The sequence below is a fragment of the Oncorhynchus gorbuscha genome, unplaced genomic scaffold (assembly GCF_021184085.1).
Source record: "Oncorhynchus gorbuscha isolate QuinsamMale2020 ecotype Even-year unplaced genomic scaffold, OgorEven_v1.0 Un_scaffold_1769, whole genome shotgun sequence".
In the NCBI taxonomy this organism is placed as follows: Eukaryota; Metazoa; Chordata; class Actinopteri; order Salmoniformes; family Salmonidae; genus Oncorhynchus; species Oncorhynchus gorbuscha.
In genome coordinates, this window is record NW_025746454.1 from 1 (window position 1) to 27,847 (window position 27,847).

Sequence of the window (27,847 nt, forward strand, 5' to 3'; positions counted from 1 at the left end):
ATAACAAAGTCCTGACCTGAGACACCCAATCAGAAGATGCCATAACAAAGTCCTGACCTGAGACACCCAATCAGAAGATGCCATAACAAAGTCCTGTCCAGGAGGTTATATGGAATTTCCTTTCATCAAAATCCAGAACATTGACATGAGGCATCTGTCAATAAAAAGTGACTTTATATCTTTAGGTAAAGTATGGAATTACTTAGTGTTACTAACATCATAAACATAAAACATTTTAAACTGCTCATGTGTATCATACTGATCTAAAATCTAAACGCAACAGGCAACACTTTCAAAGATTTTACACTTACATTCAATTGAAAATAAATTCATTAGGCCTTAATCTATGAATTTAACATGACTGGGAATACAGACATGCATCTATTGGTCACAGATACCTTAGTAAACAAGTAGGATTGTGGATCAGAAAACCAGTCAGTATCTGGTGTGCTCATCATTTGCCTCATGCATTGCGACACATCTCCTTCACATAGAGTTGATCAGGCTGTTGATTGTGGCCTGTGGAACGCTGTCCCACTCCTCTTCAATGGCTGTGCAAAGTTGCTGGATATTGTCAGGACCTGGAACACGATGTCGTACACGTCTGTCCAGAGCATCCCAAACATGCTCAACGGCTGACATATCATATTTACATCAGCAAACATGACACCAGCTTCTTCATATGCCACAGTGGTCAGGTGGATGGATTAACTTGGCAAATGAGAAATGCTCACTAACAGGGATGTAAAACATATCAGCTTTTTGTGTGTATGGAACATTTCTGGGATCTTTTATTTCAGCGGAATGAAACATGGGACCAACACTTTACATGTTGACTTTATATTTTTGTTCAGTGTATTTTGATAGAGGAATTCTAAATTCCTTTAATGTTTTAATTGCCAAAACCAATTAGCACTCATTTCTAATTCATTAATGAGTTGCAAGTTCATTAATTATGCATGAAGTAGATCGAGACCAGTCTTAAAAGCCAGGTTAAAGAGCGTTTAATTCCAGAGAGTACTAACCACATACACAGATTTCCACAGGTTATAAACTCAAAATGACATCATCAGTTTCCCACGATAGCCCCGTTGTTTTTTTGTTTAGGTCCGGAGATGCTTTCTACTCCCCTCATAAACCAGACATTACAACCTGTCTAAAAGATACAGATTTTCTCACCAATGGAACAAAACCCAAACATTCTTATCTTGTCTGAAAAGCTTTTTCTCTCCCTTGACCTTCCCAAGAGGCACAGACAATCAAATTAGTTCTGCTTACATTTTCAGTAACAGCTTAACCAATAACTTTTACTTTTCATATCATAACATAATAGTATTAGAATATCAATAATGCATACATAATTATTCATCTAACTACGATTTCCTCTAACAATTTACAGGAATAAACTGGCCCAAACTGGTGTGTGTGTGTATTCAGTGTATGTGTGTGTGTACAAGGTGTGTGTGTGTCCTGTGTGGGTGTCCAGTGTCTGTTTGTGTGTGTGTGTTTCCAGTGTGTGTGTCCGTCCAGTGTGTGTGTGTCGGGTGTGTGTACAGTTTTTTGTCCAGTGTGTGTGTCCAGTTTGTGTGTGTGTGTATGTGTGTGTGTGTGCTTCTTGTGTGTGTGTGTGTCCTGTGTGTGTGTGTGTGTGTGTGTGTGTGTGTGCTTCTTGTGTGTGTGGGTGTCGTGTGTGTGTGTGTCCAGTGTGTTTGCGTGTGTGTGTCCTGTGTGTGTGTGTGTGTGTGTGTGTGTGTGTGTGTGTGTGTGTGTGTGTGTGTGTGTGTGTGTGTGTGTGTGTGTGTGTGTGTGTGTGTGTGTGTGTGTGTGTGTGTGTGTGTGTTTCCAGTGTGTGTGACACAGAGTTATATATTTATCTATTTTATATTTATCTATTTATATTCTTATTTGATATTTTATTAAAATATTGTGTTGTGTTTGATTAGGGACACTGAAGAGTCATCATAAACCCAAAACCCTGGATAGAGCGGCTCAGTGAATGTGGTGTAGAATGTGTTCAGGTGGGTCAGTGTGTCAGAGGAGACTCTGTAGAAGGACAGAGTGCCGGCTGGCCAGTCCAGATACACTCCTACTCTGTGGGAGCTGGAGGAAGGGACGTCTATGAGAGTGGTATTATAATTGTGCCTGGCAGTGTAACTGTTGTCAGAGCAGAACAGACTCCAGGACTTGTCATTCCATCCGAGTCCACAGTCCTTACCCTCTCCTCTCCTGTTGATTCCTTTATATGTCACTCCTATAACTGGCCATCCCCCACTCCACTCTACCTCCCAGTAACAGCGCCCAGTCAGACGCTCTCTACACAGCACCTGTCTACAGACCTCAAATCTCTCTGGGTGATCAGGATACGGCTGCTTCTTTCTCCCACATGTCACCTTTCTGTTCTCCTTAGACAGAGAGAGGAGTCTGTGTGCTGTGTTTGGGTCCAGTGTGAGATCACAGGCATCTGATGGATGAAACCAGACACAATATTAGAAATCATCATCATTCACATTAGAATGTTAACTCACCTTTCACTAATTCATTTAATGTAGAGCTACTATCTTGTTTCTATGTATCAAAAGGAGATGTTAAGGTAACTTGAGACTTTTGATTGATCAACTGTTATACTATATGATAATATAAAACACACTTATTCCCATTAATTTCACAGACACACACACACACACACACACACACACACACACACACACACTCACACACACACACACACACACACCCACAGTCATGGCACACACACACACACACACACACACACACACCCCATGATGCATGCATGAACACTCACACATTTCTGATGTAACACAAACATGCCACACACCTACACAGACACACACATTGTCAAAGCAACTCTTTCTAAACGTTGGTGTCCCTGATTTCTGCTTCTGTAGAACTACAGCTGATATTTAATATGTCCAAGTAATTAATGATGGTGGTCTTTGACTGAACTTGAATTAAGACTTATTCTTAGTCAAATTCTTCACAGCAGTCAACACTCACATTTTCTAAGCCCAGGTTTCATTGTGTTCTCTCCACCATGATCCACACTGTAGCGGTAAGCAGAAGAACAGACAGTCATTGAGGGATACACGTGAACTCTCTCTCTCTCTCTCTCTCTCTCTCTCTCTCTCTCTCTCTCTCTCTCTCTCTCTCTCTCTCTCTCTGATGGATCTCTCTCTCTCTCTCATCTCTCTCTCTCATATATATATACACATACACTTTGTCAAAGGGTTGGTAAGAATGTTTCTCTTAACTAGCCTGATAACTCAAACATGTCTGATATGAACATTGACATAAACCCTCTACATACTTGAGTTTCTCCAGTCTGTAGTTTGGATCCTCCAGCCCAGCAGAGAGCAGTCTGACTCTGAGTCTCCTAGGTGATTGTAGCTCAGGTCCAGCTCTCTCAGGTGTGAGGGTTTGACCTCAGAGCTGAGACCAGAGAAGCACAGCCTTCCTCTGTGACTAGACAGCCTGACAGCCTGCAAAGAGTCAAATCATATCATATTACTAATCCCCTTATTTGAAGAAGTTATGTTTTCTGACCAATTCACTTTTAATGTATTAAAGTTGTAAAACGTTTATTATTTAAACTCGTTGGTTGATTTTGCATTTTGGTTGTGTTTGGGGTTGTGTTTTGGTTGTGTTTGGGGTTGTGTTTGGGGTTGTGTTTGGGGTTGTGTTTGGGGTTGTGTTGGGGTTGTGTTTGGGGTTGTGTTTGGGGTTGTGTTGGGGTTGTGTTTGGGGTTGTGTTTGGGGTTGTGTTGGGGTTGTGTTTGGGGTTGTGTTTGGGGTTGTGTTTGGGGTTGTGTTTGGGGTTGTGTTTTGGGGTTGTGTTTGGGGTTGTGTTGGGGTTGTGTTTGGGGTTGTGTTTGGGGTTGTGTTTGGGGTTGTGTTTGGGGTTGTGTTTGGGGTTGTGTTTGGGGTTGTGTTGGGGTTGTGTTTGGGGTTGTGTTTGGGGTTGTGTTTGGTTGTGTTTGGGGTTGTGTTGGGGTTGTGTTTGGGGTTGTGTTTGGGGTTGTGTTTGGGGTTGTGTTTGGGGTTGTGTTGGGGTTGTGTTTGGGGTTGTGTTTGGGGTTGTGTTGGGGTTGTGTTTGGGGTTGTGTTTGGGGTTGTGTTGGGGTTGTGTTGGGGTTGTGTTTGGGGTTGTGTTGGGGTTGTGTTTGGGGTTATGTTGGGGTTGTGTTGGGGTTGTGTTTGGGGTTGTGTTTTGCCCAATAGTAACTAAATGGTGGATGGTGACTGGATTAATCTTCTGTCTAAGTGAGTAGATAACATGTTTCTAAACACTACTAAATGAATCATGATGATTCCCTGATTAAGAAAAATCATGAATCAGTCATGAGAAATGATGAATAAGAAAGTTACAGAGGCTACAACAAAACATGCTAACCTCTCACCATTACCATTTGGGGCGGCAGGGTAGCCTAGTGGTTAGAGCATTGGACTACTAACCAAAAGGTGGCAAATTCAAACCCCCGAGCTGACAAGGTACAAATCTGTCGTTCTTCCCCTGAACAGGCAGTTAACCCACTGTTCCTAGGCCGTCATTAAAAACCCAGGCCGTCGTTAAAAATAAGAATTTGTTCTTAACTGACTTACCCAGTTAAATAAATAAACTACCAATAACAGAACGGGTTTGATCTTTGTGCCTCAGTAACTTTCTCATTCATCATCATTCACAATTCATTCATAATCATCGTAGCATCCACATCAATGTAGAAGTGTTCAGAAACATCATCTACTCTTACTGACAATACAAGTGAAGTGACTCCAAAATGACACCATTTAGTTTCTATTTGAAAAACATAATCCACAACACAACCAAAGCAAACCACAAATGCATTCAACAAGTGTGTAGAGTCACAAGGTTGATGTGATCACTGTGGGTCCAAATTATTACATTTTTCAAATGGGAAACTAGACACAAAGTGCTTTCATTTCTAAACAGTAACACAGATTGAAGGTATGAAATATCCTAAAATAAAAGGTGACATTATATACTGTTGCCTAAAATGAAACATTTGATCTCAAATCCAAAATGCTGTAGCATTTTGCAAACATATATGCTGTGGACTGTGTGTTCCAGGTAAACACTTCTGGATCTGGTGAACAGTTCTCACTTTTATTTAACTCGGCAAATCAGTTAAGAACCAAATCTTATTTACAACGACGGCCTACCAAAAGGCAAAAGGCCTCCTGCTGGGATTAAATTATTATTATTTTTAAAATGAAAAACAATATATATATATGTATATAAGACAAACATACATCAGGAAAAGAGAGACACCGCAACACTGGGGCTGAGCAATAAGCAGTTTCAAATGGGTATGTTTTTTAGCCAAAAACGAAAATAGTGCCCCTACACGCAAAAGGTTAACAAGACAAGTCAGTTATTAAGAACAAAATCTTATTTACAATGACGGCCTACTAACTCGGCAAATTTGTTGTAGAGCGTTTAACACCAAACCGGTGAGGGGCCAGCTGAGTATAAGACTGTATATAGAGCATATACATGGATGAGAGAGCTTCCTACTGCCTGAGCTATGTTGTTGATGTAAATTTGGGGAGGATCAAGCCTCTTTATGACTTTATACACTGCACTCTGAGAGATGTTGTTAGCAAACCAGGCCAAAGACCCTCAGAGACACCAATATCAAGCCGGCCCTCAAGAATGGAATGGTCTACCGATCAAAAGCTTTGCCCAAGACAATACAAATAGCATCACAACATTGTTATTAATCAGGGCAATGGTGACATCATTGAGGTCCTTTAGGAAATAACAAATCATTAACCTGAGTAGAAACTAGATTGCATTCCAGAGAGAATACCAGTAAGTTGATAACTGACAAGTTTTTCCAACAGTTTTGATTGAAATAGAAATAGGCCTACAAAATGATCAGCTTGATCTCCCCCTCTTGTTGACCAAATACAGTAACCCTGACCTCAGAGTCTCCAGTTTACAGTGGGGATTCCCCAGTCCAGCAGAGAGCAGCTCCACTCCTGAATCCTTCAGGTCATTGTTACTCAGGTCCAGCTCTCTCAGGTGTGAGGAGTTTGACTTCAGAGCTGAGACCAGAGAACCACAGCCTTCCTCTGTGACTAGACAGCCTGACAGCCTGCAAAGAGTAAAATCATATTAAAAACACACTGCTATTCTTTGGTGTTGAAAATAGTGGCAGCATATTTTTTCAACACATTCAGATATCAGTGTCCTGAAACCTGCCATATCTATTCAGAAATGAATGTATCATTATTAGAAATGATCATAATATTGCTTGAAGAGAGACAAATGTGTAGTTCACTGTCAAAGGAATTTAACAATTCCTATATATATTCATTAACCAATTCAATTTAAATCACTCTGTCTGTTTCTAAGAATTTGTAAGATCGTCATTTGCATAAAATAGACAGAGACCAGTCTATCAAAATTAGCCAATAGCATTTATTCTCGAGAGCGCTGCTCATAGAACCATGTACAACAGCTTATATATCACATATGACGTCATAGGTTATAAAATGTATCTCCTCCTCTAGACCAGGATAAAGCAGGTTCAAAAGTTCATTCCAACTCACTAGCGCAAATACCTGACACACTGGATGAACTCCTGAAGTCTCACCATAGTTTATTACCACTTAGCAGACAGTTTCAGATACGGAAAACCTGGAGGGGCTCTCGTTGTCTTATTTTATCATCACAGAGTTATAGCTGAGTTGGTTCAAACATAGGTTAATGACTCTCTTTGCTTACTTTAGTCACACACATACATTCCTTCCTACACAATGGTTATCATTTCCAATTACCCCTTATCCATGCTACATAACCTCTTTCTTAGGAACTAACATTATTAATCAGATATTGTAAAACAGGGTAGAGTTTAATTAGTTATAGTTCTATTTAAATGTAAATATTGTTTAGTCATTATTCATACAATTCCTAACATTCACATATTTGAGTAAACTGACCAGACCAGTTTAAAAAGCAGTATCGGTTAAAAGACAGACAGTGAGGTATCAGATTTAGATTGGTGTGGACTGTATACTCAGTACATATCTATTTTGACAGTGAAGATAACATTTTAAACGTGGATCTGTACTTCAACATTTTGGATTTGAGGTCTAATGTTTCACATGAGGTGACAGTATATAATGTCACCTTTAATTTGAGGGTATTTTCATAAATATCTGTTTCACCGTTTAGAAATGAAAGCACTTTATGTATCTAGTCCCCATATTTGAATAAGTCATAAGTATTCTGACCAATTCACTTATAGTGTATTCAAGTAGTCAAAATAGTTGTATTTGGTCCCATATTCTTTGAACGCAATGACTACATCAAGCCTGTGACTTGAGAAAGATCACGAATTAATCATTAATAATAAAGAGAGAGAGAGAGTTACAGAGGCTACAACAAAACATACTAACCTCTCACCATTAACCTCTAATTAAAGGTGACATTCTAACCTCTCACCATTAACCTCTAATTAAAGGTGACATTCTAACCTCTCACCATTAACCTCTAATTAAAGGTGACATTCTAACCTCTCACCATTAACCTCTAATTAAAGGTGACATTCTAACCTCTCACCATTAACCTCTAATTAAAGGTGACATTCTAACCTCTCACCATTAACCTCTAATTAAAGGTGACATTCTAACCTCTCACCATTAACCTCTAATTAAAGGTGACATTCTAACCTCTCACCATTAACTCTAATTAAAGGTGACATTCTAACCTCTCACCATTAACCTCTAATTAAAGGTGACATTCTAACCTCTCACCATTAACCTCTAATTAAAGGTGACATTCTAACCTCTCACCATTAACCTCTAATTAAAGGTGACATTCTAACCTCTCACCATTAACCTCTAATTAAAGGTGACATTCTAACCTCTCACCATTAACCTCTAATTAAAGGTGACATTCTAACCTCTCACCATTAACCTCTAATTAAAGGTGACATTCTAACCTCTCACCATTAGCCTCTAATTAAAGGTGACATTTTAACCTCTCACCATTAACCTCTAATTAAAGGTGACATTCTAACCTCTCACCATTAACCTCTAATTAAAGGTGACATTTTAACCTCTCACCATTAACCTCTAATTAAAGGTGACATTCTAACCTCTCACCATTAACCTCTAATTAAAGGTGACATTCTAACCTCTCACCATTAACCTCTAATTAAAGGTGACATTCTAACCTCTCACCATTAACCTCTAATTAAAGGTGACATTCTAACCTCTCACCATTAACCTCTAATTAAAGGTGACATTCTAACCTCTCACCATTAACCTCTAATTAAAAGGTGACATTCTGTACTGTCGTCTAGTGTGAAACATTTGATCTCAAATCCAAAATGCTGGAGCATAGCACCAAATTTAAAACTGTAAACTTCACTGTAAACACACATATGATTTGGACTATGTGCCTGGTAAACACATGTGGATCTGGTGAACAGTTATCACTTGTTGACCAACTACAGGAATACTGACCTCAGAGTCTCCAGTTTACAGTGGGGATTCCCCAGTCCAGCAGAGAGAATCTTCACTCCTGAATCCTTCAGGTCATTGTTCCTCAGATCCAGCTCTCTTGGGTGTGAGGGATTTGCCTTCAGAGCTGAGACCAGAGAAGCACAACCTTCCTCTGTGACTTGACAGCCTGACAGCCTGCAAATAGTAAAATCATATTAAAACCACACTGCTATTCTTTGGTAGTGAAAATAGTGGCAGTATATATTTCTCAGCATATTCACATACATCAGTGTCCTGAAACCTGCCAGATCTATTCATAAATGAATGAATGGATCATTATTAGAAATGATCATAATATTGCTTGAGAGAGAGAAATGTATTGTACAAATATCTGAGTAGACTGACCAGACCTTCACCTCTGATACTTTAAAAAATACACGTTTAGTACTTCTTCAAATGGGAGAACTAGGTCCATGAAGTGCTTTCTTTTCTAAAAGCTAAAACATATTTTTTATGAGGACCTTAAATACAAAGGAGACATTCTGTACTGCCGCCTAATGTGAAACATAATATCTCAAATCCTAAATGCTGGAGCATTGAGACACATTTAAATATGTAAGCTTCACTGTCCAAACACATATGGTGTGGATTATGTGTGTCTGGTAAACACATGTGGAACTAGTGAACAGTTATCACTTGTTGACCAACTGCAGGAATACTGACCTCAGGGTCTCCAGTTTACAGTGGGGATTCCCCAGTCCAGCAGAGAGAAGCTTCACTCCTGAATCCTTCAGGTCATTGTTACTCAGATCCAGCTCTCTCAGGTTTGAGGGGTTTGACTTCAGAGCTGAGACCAGAGAAGCACAACCTTCCTCTGTGACTCCACAGCCTGACAGCCTGATAAAGAGATCATCATGATTTCACAAACACACTGTTCATTTAACACCAGTAGTGTAGAAGGACAATGACAGATGCATTAGGTTTATTCTACCAAACAACATATAGATTTACCTTCCGTCTCCCTAAATTGCCGTATTGTTATACAATGTGAACACCAATGCATTGATTCAATATATTTTTCTGAATAAAGTGAATATTTCTTCCTGATGATTAGTACTTAAATGTATTTGTATTTACTCACAGAGCAGCTCTGGAGACTTTGACCACTGGCAGCAGCCTCAGAAGACCTTCCTCTGATCTGGAGTATTTCTTCAGGTCAAACACATCCAGGTCCTTTTCTGAAGTCAGCAACACAAAGACCAGAGCTGACCACTGTGAAGGTGAGAGTTCATCACTGGAGACACTTCCTGATCTCAGGTAGCTTTGGATCTCCTCCACTAGAGAATGGTCATTCAGTTCATTCAGACAGTGGAACAGATTGATGCACCTCTCTGGAGAGGGATTCTCCCTGATCTTCTCCTTGATGTACTTGACTGTTTCTTCATGGGTCTGTGAACTGCTTCCTATCGTTGTCAGTAGACCTCGTAAGTGCTTCTGATTGGACTCCAGTGAGAGGCCCAGAAGGAAGCGGAGGAAAAGGTCCAGGTTTCCCGTCTCACTTTGTAAGGCTTTATCCACAGCGCTCTTGTAGACAGTAACTTCTGTCTTCAGTAGACAATCGTTGCTGGATGTTGATTGCAGTTCGGCCATTAGATTTTCATTGTTGTTGCTGAATGAGAGGAACACATATACAGCAGCCAGAAACTCCTGAATGCTCAGATGCACGAAGCAGTACACCTTGTCCTGGTACAGCCCACATTCCTCTTTAAAGAGCTGTGTGCACAATCCTGAGTACACTGAGGCTTCATTGACATCAATGCCAGACTCTTTCAGGTCTTCTTCATAGAACATTATATTTCCCTTCACAAGCTGTTGAAAAGACAGTTTTCCCAGTGACAGAATGCTCTTTTATTCCAGTCTGGACCTGTCTCTTCTTTCCCAAGATACTTTTCATTCTTCTGTTTGGTATGAAACACCACAAGGTGTGTGTACATCTCAGTCAGAGTCTTGGGCATCTCTCTTCTCTCTTATGTTCCAGAATGTGTTCAAGGACTGTTGCAGAAATCCAACAAAAGACTGGAATGTGGCACATGATGTGGAGGCTCTTTGATGTCTTTATGTGTGAGATGATTCTGCTGGCCAGGTCCTCATCACTGAATCTTCTCCTGAAGTACTCCTCCTTCTGTGGGTCATTGAACCCTCGTACCTCTGTCACCTGGTCAACACACTCAGGGGGGATCTGATTGGCTGCTGCAGGTCGGGTAGTTATCCAGAGGAGAGCAGAGGGAAGCAGTTTTCCCTTGATGAGATTTGTCAGCAGAACATCCACTGAGGTCGACTCTGTGACGTCACAACAGATCTTGTTGTTCTGGAAGTCTAGGGGCAGTCGGCACTCATCCAGACCATCAAAGATGAACAGAATGTTGTTCTTGTCGTAGTTGGAGATTCTTGATTCTTTGGTTTCCATTGAGAAGTGATTGAGAAGTTCAATCAAAGTGTGTTTTTCCCCTTTCATCAAATTCAGCTCCCGAAAAGGGAATGAAAATACAAATTGGACATCCTGATTTGCTTTTCCTTCAGCCCAGTCCAGAATGAACTTCTGCACAGAGACTGTTTTTCCAATGCCAGCGACTCCCTTTGTCAGCACAGTTCTGATACGTTTGTCTTGTCCAGTTAAGGGTTTGAAGATGTCATTACATTTGATTGCAGTCTCTGGTCTTGCTTGTTTCCTGGTTGTTGTCTCAATCTGTCTCAGCTCATGTTCATTATTGACCTCTCCTGTTCCACCCTCTGTGATGTAGAGCTCTGTGTAGATCTTATTTAGAAGTGTTGGGTTTCCTTGTTTAGCGATCCCCTCAAATACACATTGAAACTTCTTCTTTAGATTAGATTTGAGTTCACGTTGACAAATCACAGCAAGTTCATCTGAATCTAGAAATAACACAGAGGATATTAATGTTACGTCTGTTTTAATACTGTAGGACTGTGTTATAAGGTGTACATTATAATACATTATTCTCTTAACTGCCTGTATAAATGTGTACATGATTTCATAATGCATTACACACTGGAGTGACTGATTATATTATTATTATTCATATTGCAGACAGTATCATTAATGTTGTCTCTCTATCACTGTTTTTCTCTGTCTGTCCTCTGGTTCTCCTCTGTCTCTCCTCTCTCTCTCCTCTGTCTGTCCTCTCTCTCTCCTCTGGTTCTCCTCTCTCTCCTCTGTCTCTCTCTCTCTCCTCTGTCTCTCCTCTCTCTCTCCTCTGTCTGTCCTCTCTCTCTCCTCTGGTTCTCCTCTCTCTCCTCTGTCTCTCTCTCTCTCCTCTGTCTCTCCTCTGTCTCTCCTCTGTCTCTCCTCTGTCTCTCCTCTGTCTCTCCTCTGTCTCTCCTCTCTCTCTCCTCTGTCTCTCCTCTCTCTCTCCTCTGTCTCTCCTCTGTCTCTCCTCTGTCTCTCCTCTGTCTCTCCTCTCTCTCTCCTCTGTCTCTCCTCTGTCTCTCCTCTGTCTCTCCTCTCTCTCTCCTCTGTCTGTCCTCTCTCTCCTCTGGTTCTCCTCTCTCTCCTCTCTCTCTCCTCTGTCTCTCCTCTCTCTCTCCTCTGTCTCTCCTCTGTCTCTCCTCTCTCTCTCCTCTGTCTCTCCTCTATCTCTCCTCTGGTTCTCCTCTCTCTCCTCTCTCTCTCCTCTGTCTCTCCTCTCTCTCTCCTCTCTCTCTCCTCTGTCTCTCCTCTGTCTCTCCTCTGTCTGTCCTCTCTCTCCTCTGTCTCTCTCTCTCTCTCCTCTGGTTCTCCTCTCTCTCCTCTGTCTCTCTCTCTCTCCTCTGTCTCTCTCTCCTCTGTCTCTCTCTCTCCACTCTGTCTCTCCTCTGTCTCTCCTCTCTCTCTCCTCTGTCTCTCCTCTGTCTGTCCTCTCTCATCCTCTGGTTCTCCTCTCTCTCTCCTCTGGTTCTCCTCTCTCTCTCCTCTGGTTCTCCTCTCTCTATCCTCTGTCTCTCTCTCTCTCCTCTGTCTCTCTCTCTACTCTGTCTCTCCTCTGTCTGTCCTCTCTCTCTCCTCTGTCTCTCTCGCTCTCCTCTGTCTCTCTCTCTCTCTCTCCTCTGTCTCCCTCTCTCTACTCTGTCTCTCCTGTCTAAATTAATCAACACATCCCTGCTGGTACTGTACTTGATGAGGTCACTAGGTGTTGTGTTAAGGCTTCTACAATATAATTGTGTTACACAACTACTTTAGCTGTACTTTAGTTTCAGCTTTTAAATGTTTGTTATAAAACAGCTTTCAACATGAGGCAGACAGCTCTTACTTTTCTCCCGTGTGTCAGCAAGCTCCTTCTGGTTCATTTTCCTCAGGACGTGCAGTGTGATCTTCAGAGCTCCCTCTCTGGCACTGCTCTCCTGCTTCTCATCTTCAGCATCCACCACTTCCTTATCCTGCTTCTGATTCTCGAAGCCTTCTGGGAGTTCTGGACTAAGAATCCTCTTGTACCTCTTCAGCTCGTTCTTTACAAATGTCATAAAATTATAATATTATCTTCAAGCAACTGAAATAAATTAAGTAATAATTTAAGCAAGAGAAGAAATACTTTCTCATTAACACATTAATGAATGATTGACAGATCAACCTTACTTGAGGTAAACAAAAACAATTGTACATAACAGGACCACATACACTGAATATAGAGGCCAGGTCTGTTTGATGACTCTGGGAAGACTGACCACTGATAATCTCTGACTCTGTTGTCTCCTGTTCGGTTCTGTGGACAAAACATGAGATTACATTTCCTCAACCAGGGAGGGCACACACACACACACACACACACACACACACACACACACACACACACACACACACACACACACACACACACACACACACACACACACACACACACACACACACACACACACACACACACACACACACACACACACACACACACACACACAGGGAGGGAGGGAGGGAGGGAATGTCGTGTTTGTTTAAGATTGCTTTAGGACTATGAAAATGGGAAAAAGCATTACCCTATGGATTTTGAAAACAACAAGAATAAATGGGAATATGGGAGAGGGGAAATGACTGTGTTTAACTCACCGACCATGACCCGTGAGTTCTTCCTACCTTTGTTCAGTAGAATAATCTCCCTCTCTGAAGTCTATCATTTTATCCATTGACCAGTCACTCTTCATGGACACACAGCTGGGTACAGGGGAGGCTGGTCTCTCCTGCTTGATTGGACTTCAACACAACAGAGACAAACATTACATCTCTCATCTACTCTGAGCTCAGATGGGGAAACATAATAATAGTTTCATTCCAAATCGCTATATATCCATTTTCAGAAAAGTTGGTAAATTAGATGTTATTGTTTAAAGAAATGATAAAACTGATAGATGTGTTTTTTTTACTAGCTAATCATGGCATGTGATTGTTTAATGGCAGCCATGTGTTTGTTTTAAATCAAGACAAATAATCATGTTTTATTGCAAAATGTCATATGTCTGCCTCACTTTCAGAGAAATAAAAAGTACTGCTCGGTTTTATACAGTCAAATGTTACTGACTGGCTAGATTCAGTCTTATGTAGCAACATTATGAACGGTGTTTTTTTTACATTGGATTAAAGTAGAAACTCAGAGCTACAACATGTTATATCAGACACTACAGTTGAGGAACAATGGGAAAGTAATTCTACTTTGGAAGATGATAAACTTGAAACCTCACTTTTCAGAAAATGATCCTTAAATGTTTTGGTACACCTACTGGAGAGCTCTTCTTTGTCTACAGTGGTGTTACTTTGGCAGATAATGTCACCCATCTAAATAAATCGTTTTTTATATATATATAATGTATGGTGTTTTTGGTTTGTGTCAGTTTCATTGTTTGTTATGTTAAACACGGTTATTTTATGATTATGGTAAAAATAATTAGAAAATGTAACATTTTAAATTCTGAGTAATTACTACTTTAGTAAGGAATTACCCATTATTCAGTACTACTGCAGTTGCTGAATAATTCAAATAGATGGCAGCATAAGACCATGAATGAAATTTCAGAAGATTAGTGTAGTTCTCTCTCCCTGGCTACACCACCACTCCCCCTCACAAGAGAACTTCTGTGGGGGCTATGTCCTGTCCCTTTCCATACTGCTAATGCAAGAGAACTTCTGTGGGGGCTATGTCCTGTCCCTTTCTATACTGCTAATGCAAGAGGACTTCTGCTGGGGCTATGTTCTGTCCCTTTCTATACTGCTAATGCAAGAGAACTTCTGTGGGGGCTATGTCCTGTCCCTTTCCATACTGCTAATGCAAGAGAACTTCTGCGGGGGCTATGTCCTGTCCCTTTCCATACTGCTAATGCAAGAGAACATCTGAGGGGGCTATGTCCTGTCCCTTTCCATACTGCTAATGCAAGAGAACTTCTTCGGGGGCTATGTCCTGTCCCTTTCCATACTGCTAATGCAAGAGAACTTCTGCGGGGGCTATGTCCTGTCCCTTTCCATACTGCTAATGCAAGAGAACTTCTGCGGGGGCTATGTCCTGTCCCTTTCCATACTGCTAATGCAAGAGGACTTCTGCGGGGGCTATGTTCTGTCCCTTTCTAGAAGCTGTTAGGGAGCCATTTGATTAATTGTTCAGCAGTCTTACTGCTTGGGGGTAGAAGCTGTTAGGGAGCCATTTGGTCCTAGACTTGGCGCTCCGGTACCGCTTGCCGTGCGCTAGCAGAGAAAACAGTCTATGACTTGGGTGACTGGAGTCTCTGACAATTTTATGGGCTTTCCTCTGACACCACCTATTATATAGGTCCTGGATTGCAGGAAGCTTGGCCTCAGGGATGTACTGGGCCGTACGCACTACCCTCTGTAGCGCCTTATGGTCAGATGCCGATCAGTTGCCATACCAGGCAGTGATGCAACCGGTCAGGATGCTCTCGATGGTACCGCTGCAGAACTGTTGAGGTTCTGGGGACCATGACAAATTTTTTTAGTCTCCTGAGGGGGAAAAGGTTTTGTTGTGCCCTCTTCACAACTGTCTTGGTGTGTTTGGACCATGTTAGTTTGTTGGTGATGTGGACACCAAGGAACTTGAAACTCTCGACCAGCTCCACTACAGACCCGTTGATGTTAATGGGGGCCTGTTCCTGTAGTCCACGATCAGCTCCTTGTCTTGCTCACATTGAGGGAGAGGTTGTTGCCCTGGCACCACACTGATACTTCCAGGTCAACTCTAATATGGATACCCTTGTAAAGCACACTTTCTCCTCTTTCCAGCCAAATCAATACTATCAAACCATTATCATGTCAATCAACGCTTGAATAGAAACGTTGTTCAACATCCCAGATTTCGATGCCAACACAGTCGCGACAGTCACACTAGTTTCCATTGCAGCCTCGTTTGAATTTGCGGTTACACAAATTTGTACAGAATGGGGTTAGTCAACAGTAGCTTACCTAGCTGTTCCTGACTAATTTGACTAGCTAGCAGGTTGTTCGTCTGTCACACGACTCGAGGATGATGACATATCCGGTGAACCACAAAATGAAACAAGGATAGCGAGTGAAAAGGATCTGGCTACATTCATACTGTCCCTGACCGTGAAGAAAACATACAATTGAACAATAAACTTTGGTGTCTTAACGAATTCCGTTATTCCCCTATTGCCTAATAATTATATTAGGCAATAAATAAGGGTAGGAAAAATTATTGTGTCATGCAAAAATTATATAGATGTGTGTGTGTGTATGCTGGCAAAGATGTGTGTGTGTCTGTGTGTGCTGGTGAGACAACCACATATAACAGTCAACTATACTGGCTACAAACATTTCATTCCAGCAATATAGTTTTTTGCAAAACAAAAATTAATCCACAAATCAATTAATTCAATTAAATCTTAGAACATCAATATTTTACAGACACATGAAGGTTCCCCATAAGCAATCGTTTCTGATATAAAATAACATGTGATTTTGTTGTTGTTGATATAAGGTTTTAGAAATAAACTCTATATAAGTTCTTAAGTAATATTATCATCTCACCTCTTAGCTTTGGTGTCATGTTCTCCAGAGAGACTCATTTTAGAGACAGGGACCCCCTCCTCTTTAGAGAGACCCCCTCCTCTTTCTCCCCAGAGAGACTCATTTTAGAGACAGGGACCCCTCCTCTTTCTCCCCAGAGAGACTCATTTTAGAGACAGGGACCCCCTCCTCTTTCTCTCCAGAGAGACTCATTTTAGAGACAGGGACCCCCTCCTCTTTCTCTCCAGAGAGACTCATTTTAGAGACAGGGACCCCCTCCTCTTTCTCTCCAGAGAGACTCATTTTAGAGACAGGGACCCCCTCCTCTTTCTCTCCAGAGAGACTCATTTTAGAGACAGGGACCCCCTCCTCTTTCTCTCCAGAGAGACTCATTTTAGAGACAGGGACCCCCTCCTCTTTCTCCCCAGAGAGACTCATTTTAGAGACAGGGACCCCCTCCTCTTTCTCTCCAGAGAGACTCATTTTAGAGACAGGGACCCCCTCCTCTTTCTCCCCAGAGAGACTCATTTTAGAGACAGGGACCCCCTCCTCTTTCTCCCCAGAGAGACTCATTTTAGAGACAGGGACCCCCTCCTCTTTCTCTAGAGACAGGGACCCCTCCTCTTTCTCTCCAGAGAGACTCATTTTAGAGACAGGGACCCCCTCCTCTTTCTCCCCAGAGAGACTCATTTTAGAGACAGGGACCCCCTCCCCAGAGAGACTCATTTTTCTCTCCAGAGAGACTCATTTTAGAGACAGGGACCCCCTCCTCTTTCTCCCCAGAGAGACTCATTTTAGAGACAGGGACCCCCTCCTCTTTCTCTCCAGAGAGACTCATTTTAGAGACAGGGACCCCTCCTCTTTCTCTCCAGAGAGACTCATTTTAGAGACAGGGACCCCCTCCTCCTTTCTCCCCAGAGAGACTCATTTTAGAGACAGGGACCCCCTCCTCTTTCTCCCCAGAGAGACTCATTTTAGAGACAGGGACCCCCTCCTCTTTCTCCCCAGAGAGACTCATTTTAGAGACAGGGACCCCCTCCTCTTTCTCTCCAGAGAGACTCATTTTAGAGACAGGGACCCCTCCTCTTTCTCCCCAGAGAGACTCATTTTAGAGACAGGGACCCCCTCCTCTTTCTCTCTCCCCAGAGAGAGAGACAGGGACCCCCTCCTCTTTCTCCCCAGAGAGACTCATTTCAGAGCACTGACCCCTAAACAGAGATCCAACATGTTGGTTATGGTTAACACAGTGACAAATAATTATTGAAGTTAAATTATTCTCTTATAAAACATTTCCTAACAGACACATCCAAACAGTCAGGTGATTTAATGCATCACATGAACATGTAGTGGTGACTGATATGTTTCACCTCTTCTCCATGTAGAGAAACTATTGATAATAACATCTCACTTTCTCTGTTAATCATTTCACCCATTCTAGTGTGTTGCTTTGTTCAACAGCCATGCTATTATTATTCTATTACTACATTTAATTCATAATAACAATGTTAAGAGAAGTATGTTCAGTGGTTTCACCCCAAGTTACACAAGAAGCAGTAGCTCACGGTAATTATGAAAACAACAAATGTTCTGATATTCTGAAAGATGATTTAGAACTATGACACATTAACATTTTTACAAATGGTAAAATAACCAGATATACGAATCCTATAATACGATTTATGAATCCTATAATACGATATACGAACAATATGTTTCTGAATTTTATCGTCAACACCCAGTTAGCGCCATTTTGTATGATTGAACTGTCACGTAGCTGTCGCAGGTGAAATGGACTGTTAGATCTGATTGTTTTCATTTCATTCACTAGTAAAATAACAACATACACTTAATGTCTCTACACACTTCACAATAATCCCTGGGAAGAGTCTTACCTTGTAGCCTGAATTCACAACCAGAACTCAAGTCATTGAGATATTTTCCGTTGTGCTGAGAGAGCACCTTCCTGATGACAAGTGTCTCTGTATCTATGTTCTATGTACAGTTGAACTTTGGATGCAATAATATCTGGTCAAAGTCAAGTGACACAACACCATAATATATCATAACCATAACAGCAGTTTAACCTTTGGCCAGTAAAGGCCATGGCATATTATAACATGTAGAATCATTATGACGATCCAGGTTCATAATACAATCACCACCTACCGGAGACACCTGAAACCCCACCTCTTTAAGGAATACCTAGGATAGGATACGTAATCCTTCTCACCCCCCCCCTTTAAGATTTAGATGCACTATTGTAAAGTGACTGTTCTACTGGATGTCATAAGGTGAATGCACCAATTTGTAAGTCGCTCTGGATAAGAGCGTCTGCTAAATGACTTAAATGTAAATGTAAATGTAATATAACATGTAGAATCATTATGATGATCCAGTTTCAACCTATCTCTAATTTTGAAGTATACAGTTGGGTCCCAAATTATTGACACCCTTGATGAAGAGTAGCAAAAGTGACTGTATAAAATACATGATTCAAAGACTGAAATATATTGCATGCTCAAATAAAATGGGAAAATTAAATGATTTTAAACTAATACAATTGCTCAGAGAAAGAGATTTTTTTAAAGAAAGTAATAATTATTTTCTCAAAAAGGTAGGGGTCAATAATTACTGCCCTTCAATACCTCACCTTTCCCCCAGTTATTTAACTAGGCAAGTCAGTTTAGAACAAATTCTTAATTTTAATGACGGCCTAGGAACAGTGGCTTAACTGCCTTGTTCAGGGGCAGAACGACAGCCCAGGGATTCGATCTTGCAACCTTTCGGTTACAGGCCCAACGCTCTAACCACTAGGCTACCTGCCGCCCCTACACTCTAACCACTAGGCTAACTGCCGCCCCTACACTCTAACCACTAGGCTACCTGCCACCCCTACACTCTAACCACTAGGCTACTTGCCGCCCCTACACTCTAACCACTAGGCTACCTGCCGCCCCTACACTCTAACCACTAGGCTACCTGCCGCCCCTACACTCTAACCACTAGACTACCTGCCGCCCCTACACTCTAACCACTAGGCTACCTGCCACCCCTACACTCTAACCACTAGTCTACCTGCCGCCCCTACACTCTAACCACTAGGCTACCTGCCGCCCCTACACTCTAACCACTAGGCTACCTGCCGCCCCTACACTCTAACCACTAGGCTACCTGCCGCCCCTACACTCTAACCACTAGACTACCTGCCGCCCCTACACTCTAACCACTAGACTACCTGCTGCCCCTACACTCTAACCACTAGACTACCTGCCGCCCCTACACTCTAACCACTAGGCTACCTGCCGCCCCTACACTCTAACCACTAGACTACCTGCCGCCCCTACACTCTAACCACTAGGCTACCCTACCGCCCCTACACTCTAACCACTAGGCTACCCTACCGCCCCTACACTCTAACCACTAGGCTACCCTACCGCCCCTACACTCTAACCACTAGGCTACCCTACCGCCCCTACACTCTAACCACTAGGCTACCTGCCGCCCCTACACTCTAACCACTAGACTACCTGCCGCCCCTACACTCTAACCACTAGGCTACCTGCCGCCCCTACACTCTAACCACTAGACTACCTGCCGCCCCTACACTCTAACCACTAGACTACCTGCCACCCCTACACTCTAACCACTAGGCTACCTGCCGCCCCTACACTCTAACCACTAGGCTACCTGCCGCCCCTACACTCTAACCACTAGACTACCTGCCGCCCCTACACTCTAACCACTAGGCTACCTGCCGCCCCTACACTCTAACCACTAGGCTACCCTACCGCCCCTACACTCTAACCACTAGGCTACCCTACCGCCCCTACACTCTAACCACTAGGCTACCCTACCGCCCCTACACTCTAACCACTAGACTACCCTACCGCCCCTACACTCTAACCACTAGGCTACCTACCGCCCCTACACTCTAACCACTAGACTACCTGCCTCCATCTTGCATGGATAACAGCACTAAGACATTTTCTTAAATGTTTTCTGAGTTGGAGAACACATTGGGGTGATCTTAGACCATTCCTCCATACAGAATCCTCCCAGATGGCCAACTACAGGAAGGAACATACAGATAAACACACAATAATGAATCAAAGCTCCCTAATCTTAGTCATTTACACACCAGCCTTTTACTACTTACAATTTCAACGTTCTATCATCAATTAATCCCTGCTAGGAACTACTATCCCAACTCAACATTCTACCAACATCATACATTAATAATCCCTGCTAGGATCCTTACTACTATCCCAACTTCAACATTCTACCAACATCATACATTAATAATCCCTGCTAGGATCCTTACTACTATCCCAACTTCAACATTCTATCAACATCATACATTAATAATCCCTGGTAGGATCCTTACTACTATCCCAACTTCAACGTTCTATCAACATAATACATTAATAATCCCTGGTAGGATCCTTACTACTATCCCAACTTCAACATTCTATCAACATCATACATTAATAATCCCTGCTAGGATCCTTACTACTATCCCAACTTCAACATTCTATCAACATCATACATTAATAATCCCTGCTAGGATCCTTACTACTATCCCAACTTCAACATTCTATCAACATCATACATTAATAATCCCTGCTAGGATCCTTGCCTTGCAGCCTGCATTCAAAACCAGAACTTGTGAAACTTCCTTTGTGCTGAGAAAGAAACCTTGGGAAAGGTTTATTCACCTCACCAATGTCAAGTGACTTTGTGTCATTTTTGTTACTGATTGACTTAGGATACCATCACATCTGGTGAAGTCTAGTGTCATTGACCCCAAGGTAAGCATCATCAGAAAACCAGTTTAACCTATTTATGAGAAAATCCATGGGTTTACAATAAAACCACTGTGTAGCTACCGCTTTCCTGCAGTCAGATGACCTAGTGGATGACCTGAGTGGAGTGTTAACATTTTTAATAATTAATAAATAATTAATAATTAATAAATTAAATTTTAATTTTTAATAAACCGAATTTAATTTTTTAAATCAGAAAATACAATGTTTGGTTTTGTTATATTTCAATCTTCTGTGATGTATATAAAGTATAGTATTGGGATGTAAATCAAATTGGAATATATTAAACTCTATATCTGACAAGGTAAACATTTAAACCCATAACCATGTGTGTGAGGTGTATACTTTTGTTTCAAAGTAGATGTGTTTAAGACGACCCAGAAACACTCTGTGTGGCCTGATTCAGCCCACTGCAGTACAAGGTTAATCATTAAAAACAATATGGTATGAACAACTAGCACTCAGGACCAGTGACTCAAGTCTGAGGATCCATTCCAAATGGCACCTTATTCCCTTCATAGTGCACTACTTTAGACTAGGGCCCATAAGGCTGTGTGGTGCACTACTTTTGACTAGGGCCCATAGGGCTGTGTGGTGCACTACTTTTGACAAGGGCCCATAGGGCTGTGTGGTGCACTACTTTTGACTAGGGCCCATAGGGCTGTGTGGTGCACTACTTTTGACTAGGGCCCATAGGGCTGTGTAGTGCACTACTTTAGACCAGGGCCCATAGGGCTGTGTAGTGCACTACTTTAGACCAGGGCCCATAAGGCTGTGTGGTGCACTACTTTTGATCAGGGCCCATAGGGCTGTGTGGTGCACTACTTTTGATCAGGGCCCATAGGGCTGTGTGGTGCACTACTTTGATCAGGGCCCATAGGGCTGTGTAGTGCACTACTTTTGATCAGGGCCCATAGGGCTGTGTGGTGCACTACTTTTGATCAGGGCCCATAGGGCTGTGTGGTGCACTACTTTTGATCAGGGCCCATAGGGCTGTGTGGTGCACTACTTTTGATCAGGGCCCATAGGGCTGTGTGGTGCACTACTTTTGATCAGGGCCCATAGGGCTGTGTGGTGCACTACTTTTGATCAGGGCCCATAGGGCTGTGTGGTGCACTACTTTTGATCAGGGCCCATAGGGCCGTGTGGTGCACTACTTTTGATCAGGGCCCATAGGGCTGTGTGGTGCACTACTTTTGATCAGGGCCCATAGGGCTGTGTAGTGCACTACTTTTGATGAGGGCCCATAGGGCTGTGTGGTGTACTACTTTTGATCAGGGCCCATAGGGCTGTGTGGTGCACTACTTTAGACTAGGGCCCATAGGGCTGTGTGGTGCACTACTTTAGACTAGGGCCCATAGGGCTGTGTGGTGCACTACTTTAGACTAGGGCCCATAGGGCTGTGTGGTGCACTACTTTAGACTAGGGCCCATAGGGCTGTGTGGTGCACTACTTTAGACTAGGGCCCATAGGGCTGTGTGGTGTGGTGCACTACTTTTTGCAGGGCCCATAGGGCTGTGTAGTGCACTACTTTTGATCAGGGCCCATAGGGCTGTGTAGTGCACTACTTTAGACCAGGTCCCATAGGGCTGTGTGGTGCACTACTTTTGATCAGGGCCCATAGGGCTGTGTAGTGCACTACTTTAGACCAGGGCCCATAGGGCTGTGTAGTGCACTACTTTAGACCAGGGCCCATAGGGCTGTGTGGTGCACTACTTTTGACTAGGGCCCATAGGGCTGTGTGGTGCACTACTTTTGATCAGGGCCCATAAGGCTGTGTGGTGCACTACTTTTGATCAGGGCCCATAGGGCTGTGTGGTGCACTACTTTTGATCAGGGCCCATAGGGCTGTGTGGTGCACTACTTTTGATCAGGGCCCATAGGGCTGTGTGGTGCACTACTTTTGACTCAGGGCCCATAGGGCTGTGTGGTGCACTACTTTTGACTCAGGGCCCATAGGGCTGTGTGGTGCACTACTTTTGACAGGGCCCATAGGGCTGTGTGGTGCACTACTTTAGAGGGCCCATAGGGCCCTTTAGATAGGGCTGTGTGGTGCACTACTTTAGACTAGGGCCCATAGGGCTGTGTGGTGCACTACTTTAGACTAGGGCCCATAGGGCTGTGTGGTGCACTACTTTAGACTAGGGCCCATAGGGCTGTGTGGTGCACTACTTTAGACTAGGGCCCATAGGGCTGTGTGGTGCACTACTTTAGAGGGCCCATAGGGCCCATAGGGCTGTGTGGTGCACTACTTTTTCAGGGCCCATAGGGCTGTGTGGTGCACTACTTTTGATCAGGGCCCATAAGGCTGTGTGGTGCACTACTTTTGATCAGGGCCCATAGGGCTGTGTGGTGCACTACTTTTGATCAGGGCCCATAGGGCTGTGTGGTGCACTACTTTTGATCAGGGCCCATAAGGCTGTGTGGTGCACTACTTTTGATCAGGGCCCATAAGGCTGTGTGGTGCACTACTTTTGATCAGGGCCCATAGGGCTGTGTGGTGCACTACTTTTGAACAGGGCCCATAAGGCTGTGTGGGGCACTACTTTTGATCAGGGCCCATAGGGCTGTGTGGTGCACTACTTTTGATCAGGGCCCATAAGGCTGTGTGGTGCATTACTTTTGATCAGGGCCCATAAGGCTGTGTGGTGCACTACTTTTGATCAGGGCCCATAAGGCTGTGTGGTGCATTACTTTTGATCAGGGCCCATAAGGCTGTGTGGTGCACTACTTTTGATCAGGGCCCATAGGGCTGTGTGGTGCACTACTTTTGATCAGGGCCCATAGGGCTGTGTGGTGCACTACTTTTGATCAGGGCCCATAGGGCTGTGTGGTGCACTACTTTTGATCAGGGCCCATAGGGCTGTGTGGTGCACTACTTTTGATCAGGGCCCATAAGGCTGTGTGGTGCACTACTTTTGAGCATGGCCCATAGGGCTGTGTGGTGCACTACTTTTGAGCAGGGCCCATAGGGCTGTGTGGTGCACTACTTTTGAGCAGGGCCCATAAGGCTGTGTGGTGCATTACTTTTGAGCAGGGCCCATAAGGCTGTGTGGTGCACTACTTTTGATCAGGGCCCATAGGGCTGTGTGGTGCACTACTTTTGATCAGGGCCCATAGGGCTGTGTGGTGCACTACTTTAGACTAGGGCCCATAGGGCTGTGTGGTGCACTACTTTAGACTAGGGCCCATAGGGCTGTGTGGTGCACTACTTTAGACTAGGGCCCATAGGGCTGTGTGGTGCACTACTTTTGAGCAGGGCCCATAGGGCTGTGTGGTGCACTACTTTTGATCAGGGCCCATAGGGCTGTGGTGCACTACTTTTGATCAGGGCCCATAAGGCTAGGGCTGTGTGGTGCACTACTTTTGATCAGGGCCCATAAGGCTGTGTGGTGCACTACTTTTGATCAGGGCCCATAGGGCTGTGTGGTGCACTACTTTTGATCAGGGCCCATAAGGCTGTGTGGTGCACTACTTTTGTCAGGGCCCATAAGGCTGTAGGCTGTGGTGCACTACTTTTGATGATCAGGGCCCATAAGGCTGTGTGGGCCCTTTTGATCAGGGCCCATAAGGCTGTGTGGTGCACTACTTTTGATCAGGGCCCATAGGGCTGTGTGGTGCACTACTTTTGATCAGGGCCCATAGGGCTGTGTGGTGCACTACTTTTGATCAGGGCCCATAGGGCTGTGTGGTGCACTACTTTTGATCAGGGCCCATAGGGCTGTGTGGTGCACTACATATAAGGCTGTGTGGTGCACTACTTTTGATCAGGGCCCATAAGGCTGTGTGGTGCACTACTTTTGATCAGGGCCCATAAGGCTGTGTGGTGCACTACTTTTGATCAGGGCCCATAGGGCTGTGTGGTGCACTACTTTTGATCAGGGCCCATAGGGCTGTGTGGTGCACTACTTTTGATCAGGGCCCATAGGGCTGTGTGGTGCACTACTTTTGATCAGGGCCCATAGGGCTGTGTGGTGCACTACTTTTGATCAGGGCCCATAAGGCTGTGTGGTGCACTACTTTTGAGCATGGCCCATAGGGCTGTGTGGTGCACTACTTTTGATCAGGGCCCATAAGGCTGTGTGGTGCACTACTTTTGAGCATGGCCCATAGGGCTGTGTGGTGCACTACTTTTGAGCAGGGCCCATAGGGCTGTGTGGTGCACTACTTTTGAGCAGGGCCCATAAGGCTGTGTGGTGCATTACTTTTGAGCAGGGCCCATAAGGCTGTGTGGTGCACTACTTTTGATCAGGGCCCATAGGGCTGTGTGGTGCACTACTTTTGATCAGGGCCCATAGGGCTGTGTGGTGCACTACTTTTGAGCAGGGCCCATAAGGCTGTGTGGTACATTAAGGGGAATAGGATGCCATCTGAGGAGGCAGACTGAATGTTGTCCAGTCTTTTCTCTCTCAATTCAATTCAAGGGCTTTATTGGCATGGGAAACATGTGTTAACATTGCCAAAGCAAGTGAGGTAGACAACATACAAAGTGAATATATAAGGTGAAAAACAACAAAAATGAACAGTAAACATTACACATACAGAAGTTTCAAAACAGTAAAGACATTACAAATGTCATATTATATATATATATATACAATGTACAAATAGTTAAAGGACACAAGATAAAATAAATAAGCATAAATATGGGTTGTATTTACAATGGTGTGTGTTCTTCACTGGTTGCCCTTTTCTCGTGGCAACAGGTCACAAATGTTGCTACTGTGATGGCACACTGTGGAATTTCACCCAGTAGTCTTCTCAATTCAATTCAATTCAATTCAAGGGCTTTATTGGCATGGGAAACATGTGTTAACATTGCCAAAGCAAGTGAGGTAGACAACATACAAAGTGAATATATAAAGTGAAAAACAACAAAAATTAACAGTAAACATTACACATACAGAAGTTTAAAAACAGTAAAGACATTACACATGTCATATTATATATATATATACAATGTACAAATAGTTAAATGACACAAGACAACATGAATAAGCATAAATATGGGTTGTATTTACAATGGTGTTTGTTCTTCACTGGTTGCCCTTTTCTCGTGGCAACAGGTCACAAATATTGCTGCTGTGATGGCACACTGTGGAATTTCACCCAAAAGATATGGGAGTTTTTCAAAATTGGATTTGTTTTCGAATTCTTTGTGGATCTGTGTAATCTGGGGGAAATATGTCTCTCTAATATGGTCATACATTGGGCAGGAGGTTAGGAAGTGCAGCTCAGTTTCCACCTCATTTTGTGGGCAGTGAGCACATAGCCTGTCTTCTCTTGAGAGCCATGTCTGCCTACGGCGGCCTTTCTCAATAGCAAGGCTATGCTCACTGAGTCTGTACATAGTCAAAGCTTTCCTTAATTTTGGGTCAGTCACAGTGGTCAGGTATTCTGCCGCTGTGTACTCTCTGTGTAGGGCCAAATAGCATTCTAGTTTGCTCTGTTTTTTTGTTAATTCTTTCCAATGTGTTAAGTAATTATCTTTTTGTTTTCTCATGATTTGGTTGGGTCTAATTGTGCTGTTGTCCTGGGGCTCTGTAGGGTGTGTTTGTGTTTGTGAACAGAGCCCCAGGACCAGCTTGCTTAGGGGACTCTTCTCCAGGTTCATCTCTCTGTAGGTGATGGCTTTGTTATGGAAGGTTTGTGAATCGCTTCCTTTTAGGTGGTTGTAGAATTTAACGGCTCTTTTCTGGATTTTGATAATTAGTGGGTATCGGCCTAATTCTGCTCTGCATGCATTATTTGGTGTTTTACGTTGTACACAGAGGATATTTTTGCAGAATTCTGCGTGCAGAGTCTCAATTTGGTGTTTGTCCCATTTTGTGAAGTCTTGGTTGGTGAGCGGACCCCAGACCTCACAACCATAAAGGGCAATGGGCTCTATGACTGATTCAAGTATTTTTAGCCAAATCCTAATTGGTATGTTGAAATTTATGTTTCTTTTGATGCCATAGAATGCCCTTCTTGCCTTGCCTCTCAGATCGTTCACAGCTTTGTGGAAGATACCTGTGGCGCTGATGTGTAGGCCAAGGTATGTATAGTTTTTTGTGTGCTCTAGGGCAACAGTGTCTAGATGGAATTTGTATTTGTGGTCCTGGTGACTGGACCTTTTTTGGAACACCATTATTTTGGTCTTACTGAGCTTTACTGTCAGGGCCCAGGTCTGACAGAATCTGTGCATAAGATCTAGGTGCTGCTGTAGGCCCTCCTTGGTTGGTGACAGAAGCACCAGATCATCAGCAAACAGCAGACATTTGACTTCGGATTCTTGCAGGGGGAGGCCGGGTGCTGCAGACTTTTCTAGTGCCCGCGCCAATTCGTTGATATATATGTTGAAGAGGGTGGGGCTTAAGCTGCATCCCTGTCTAACCACGACCCTGTGTGAAGAAATGTGTGTGTTTTTTGCCAATTTTAACCGCACACTTGTTGTTTGTGTACATGGATTTTATAATGTCGTATGTTTTACCCCCAACACCACTTTCCATCAGTTTGTATAGCAGACCCTCATGCCAGATTG

At 43.3% G+C, this 27,847-nt stretch overlaps 1 protein-coding gene and 1 pseudogene across 1 annotated transcript; both read right to left on the reverse strand.

Moving 5' to 3' along the window:
- Positions 1–1,831: 1,831 nt before the first annotated feature.
- Positions 1,832–3,377, reverse strand: LOC124024184 (stonustoxin subunit beta-like). The gene is made up of 3 exons (XM_046338186.1): positions 3,326–3,377; positions 3,016–3,062; positions 1,832–2,461 (listed from the first exon to the last, which is right to left on the reverse strand). Exons 2-3 carry the CDS (start codon positions 3,035–3,037, stop codon positions 1,917–1,919), a joined length of 567 nt encoding a protein of 188 aa, XP_046194142.1. The 5' UTR covers positions 3,038–3,062; positions 3,326–3,377; the 3' UTR covers positions 1,832–1,916.
- A 5,118-nt stretch (positions 3,378–8,495) lies between these two features.
- LOC124024186 lies at positions 8,496–17,633 on the reverse strand (annotated as a pseudogene).
- Between the last annotated feature and the right edge of the window lie 10,214 nt (positions 17,634–27,847).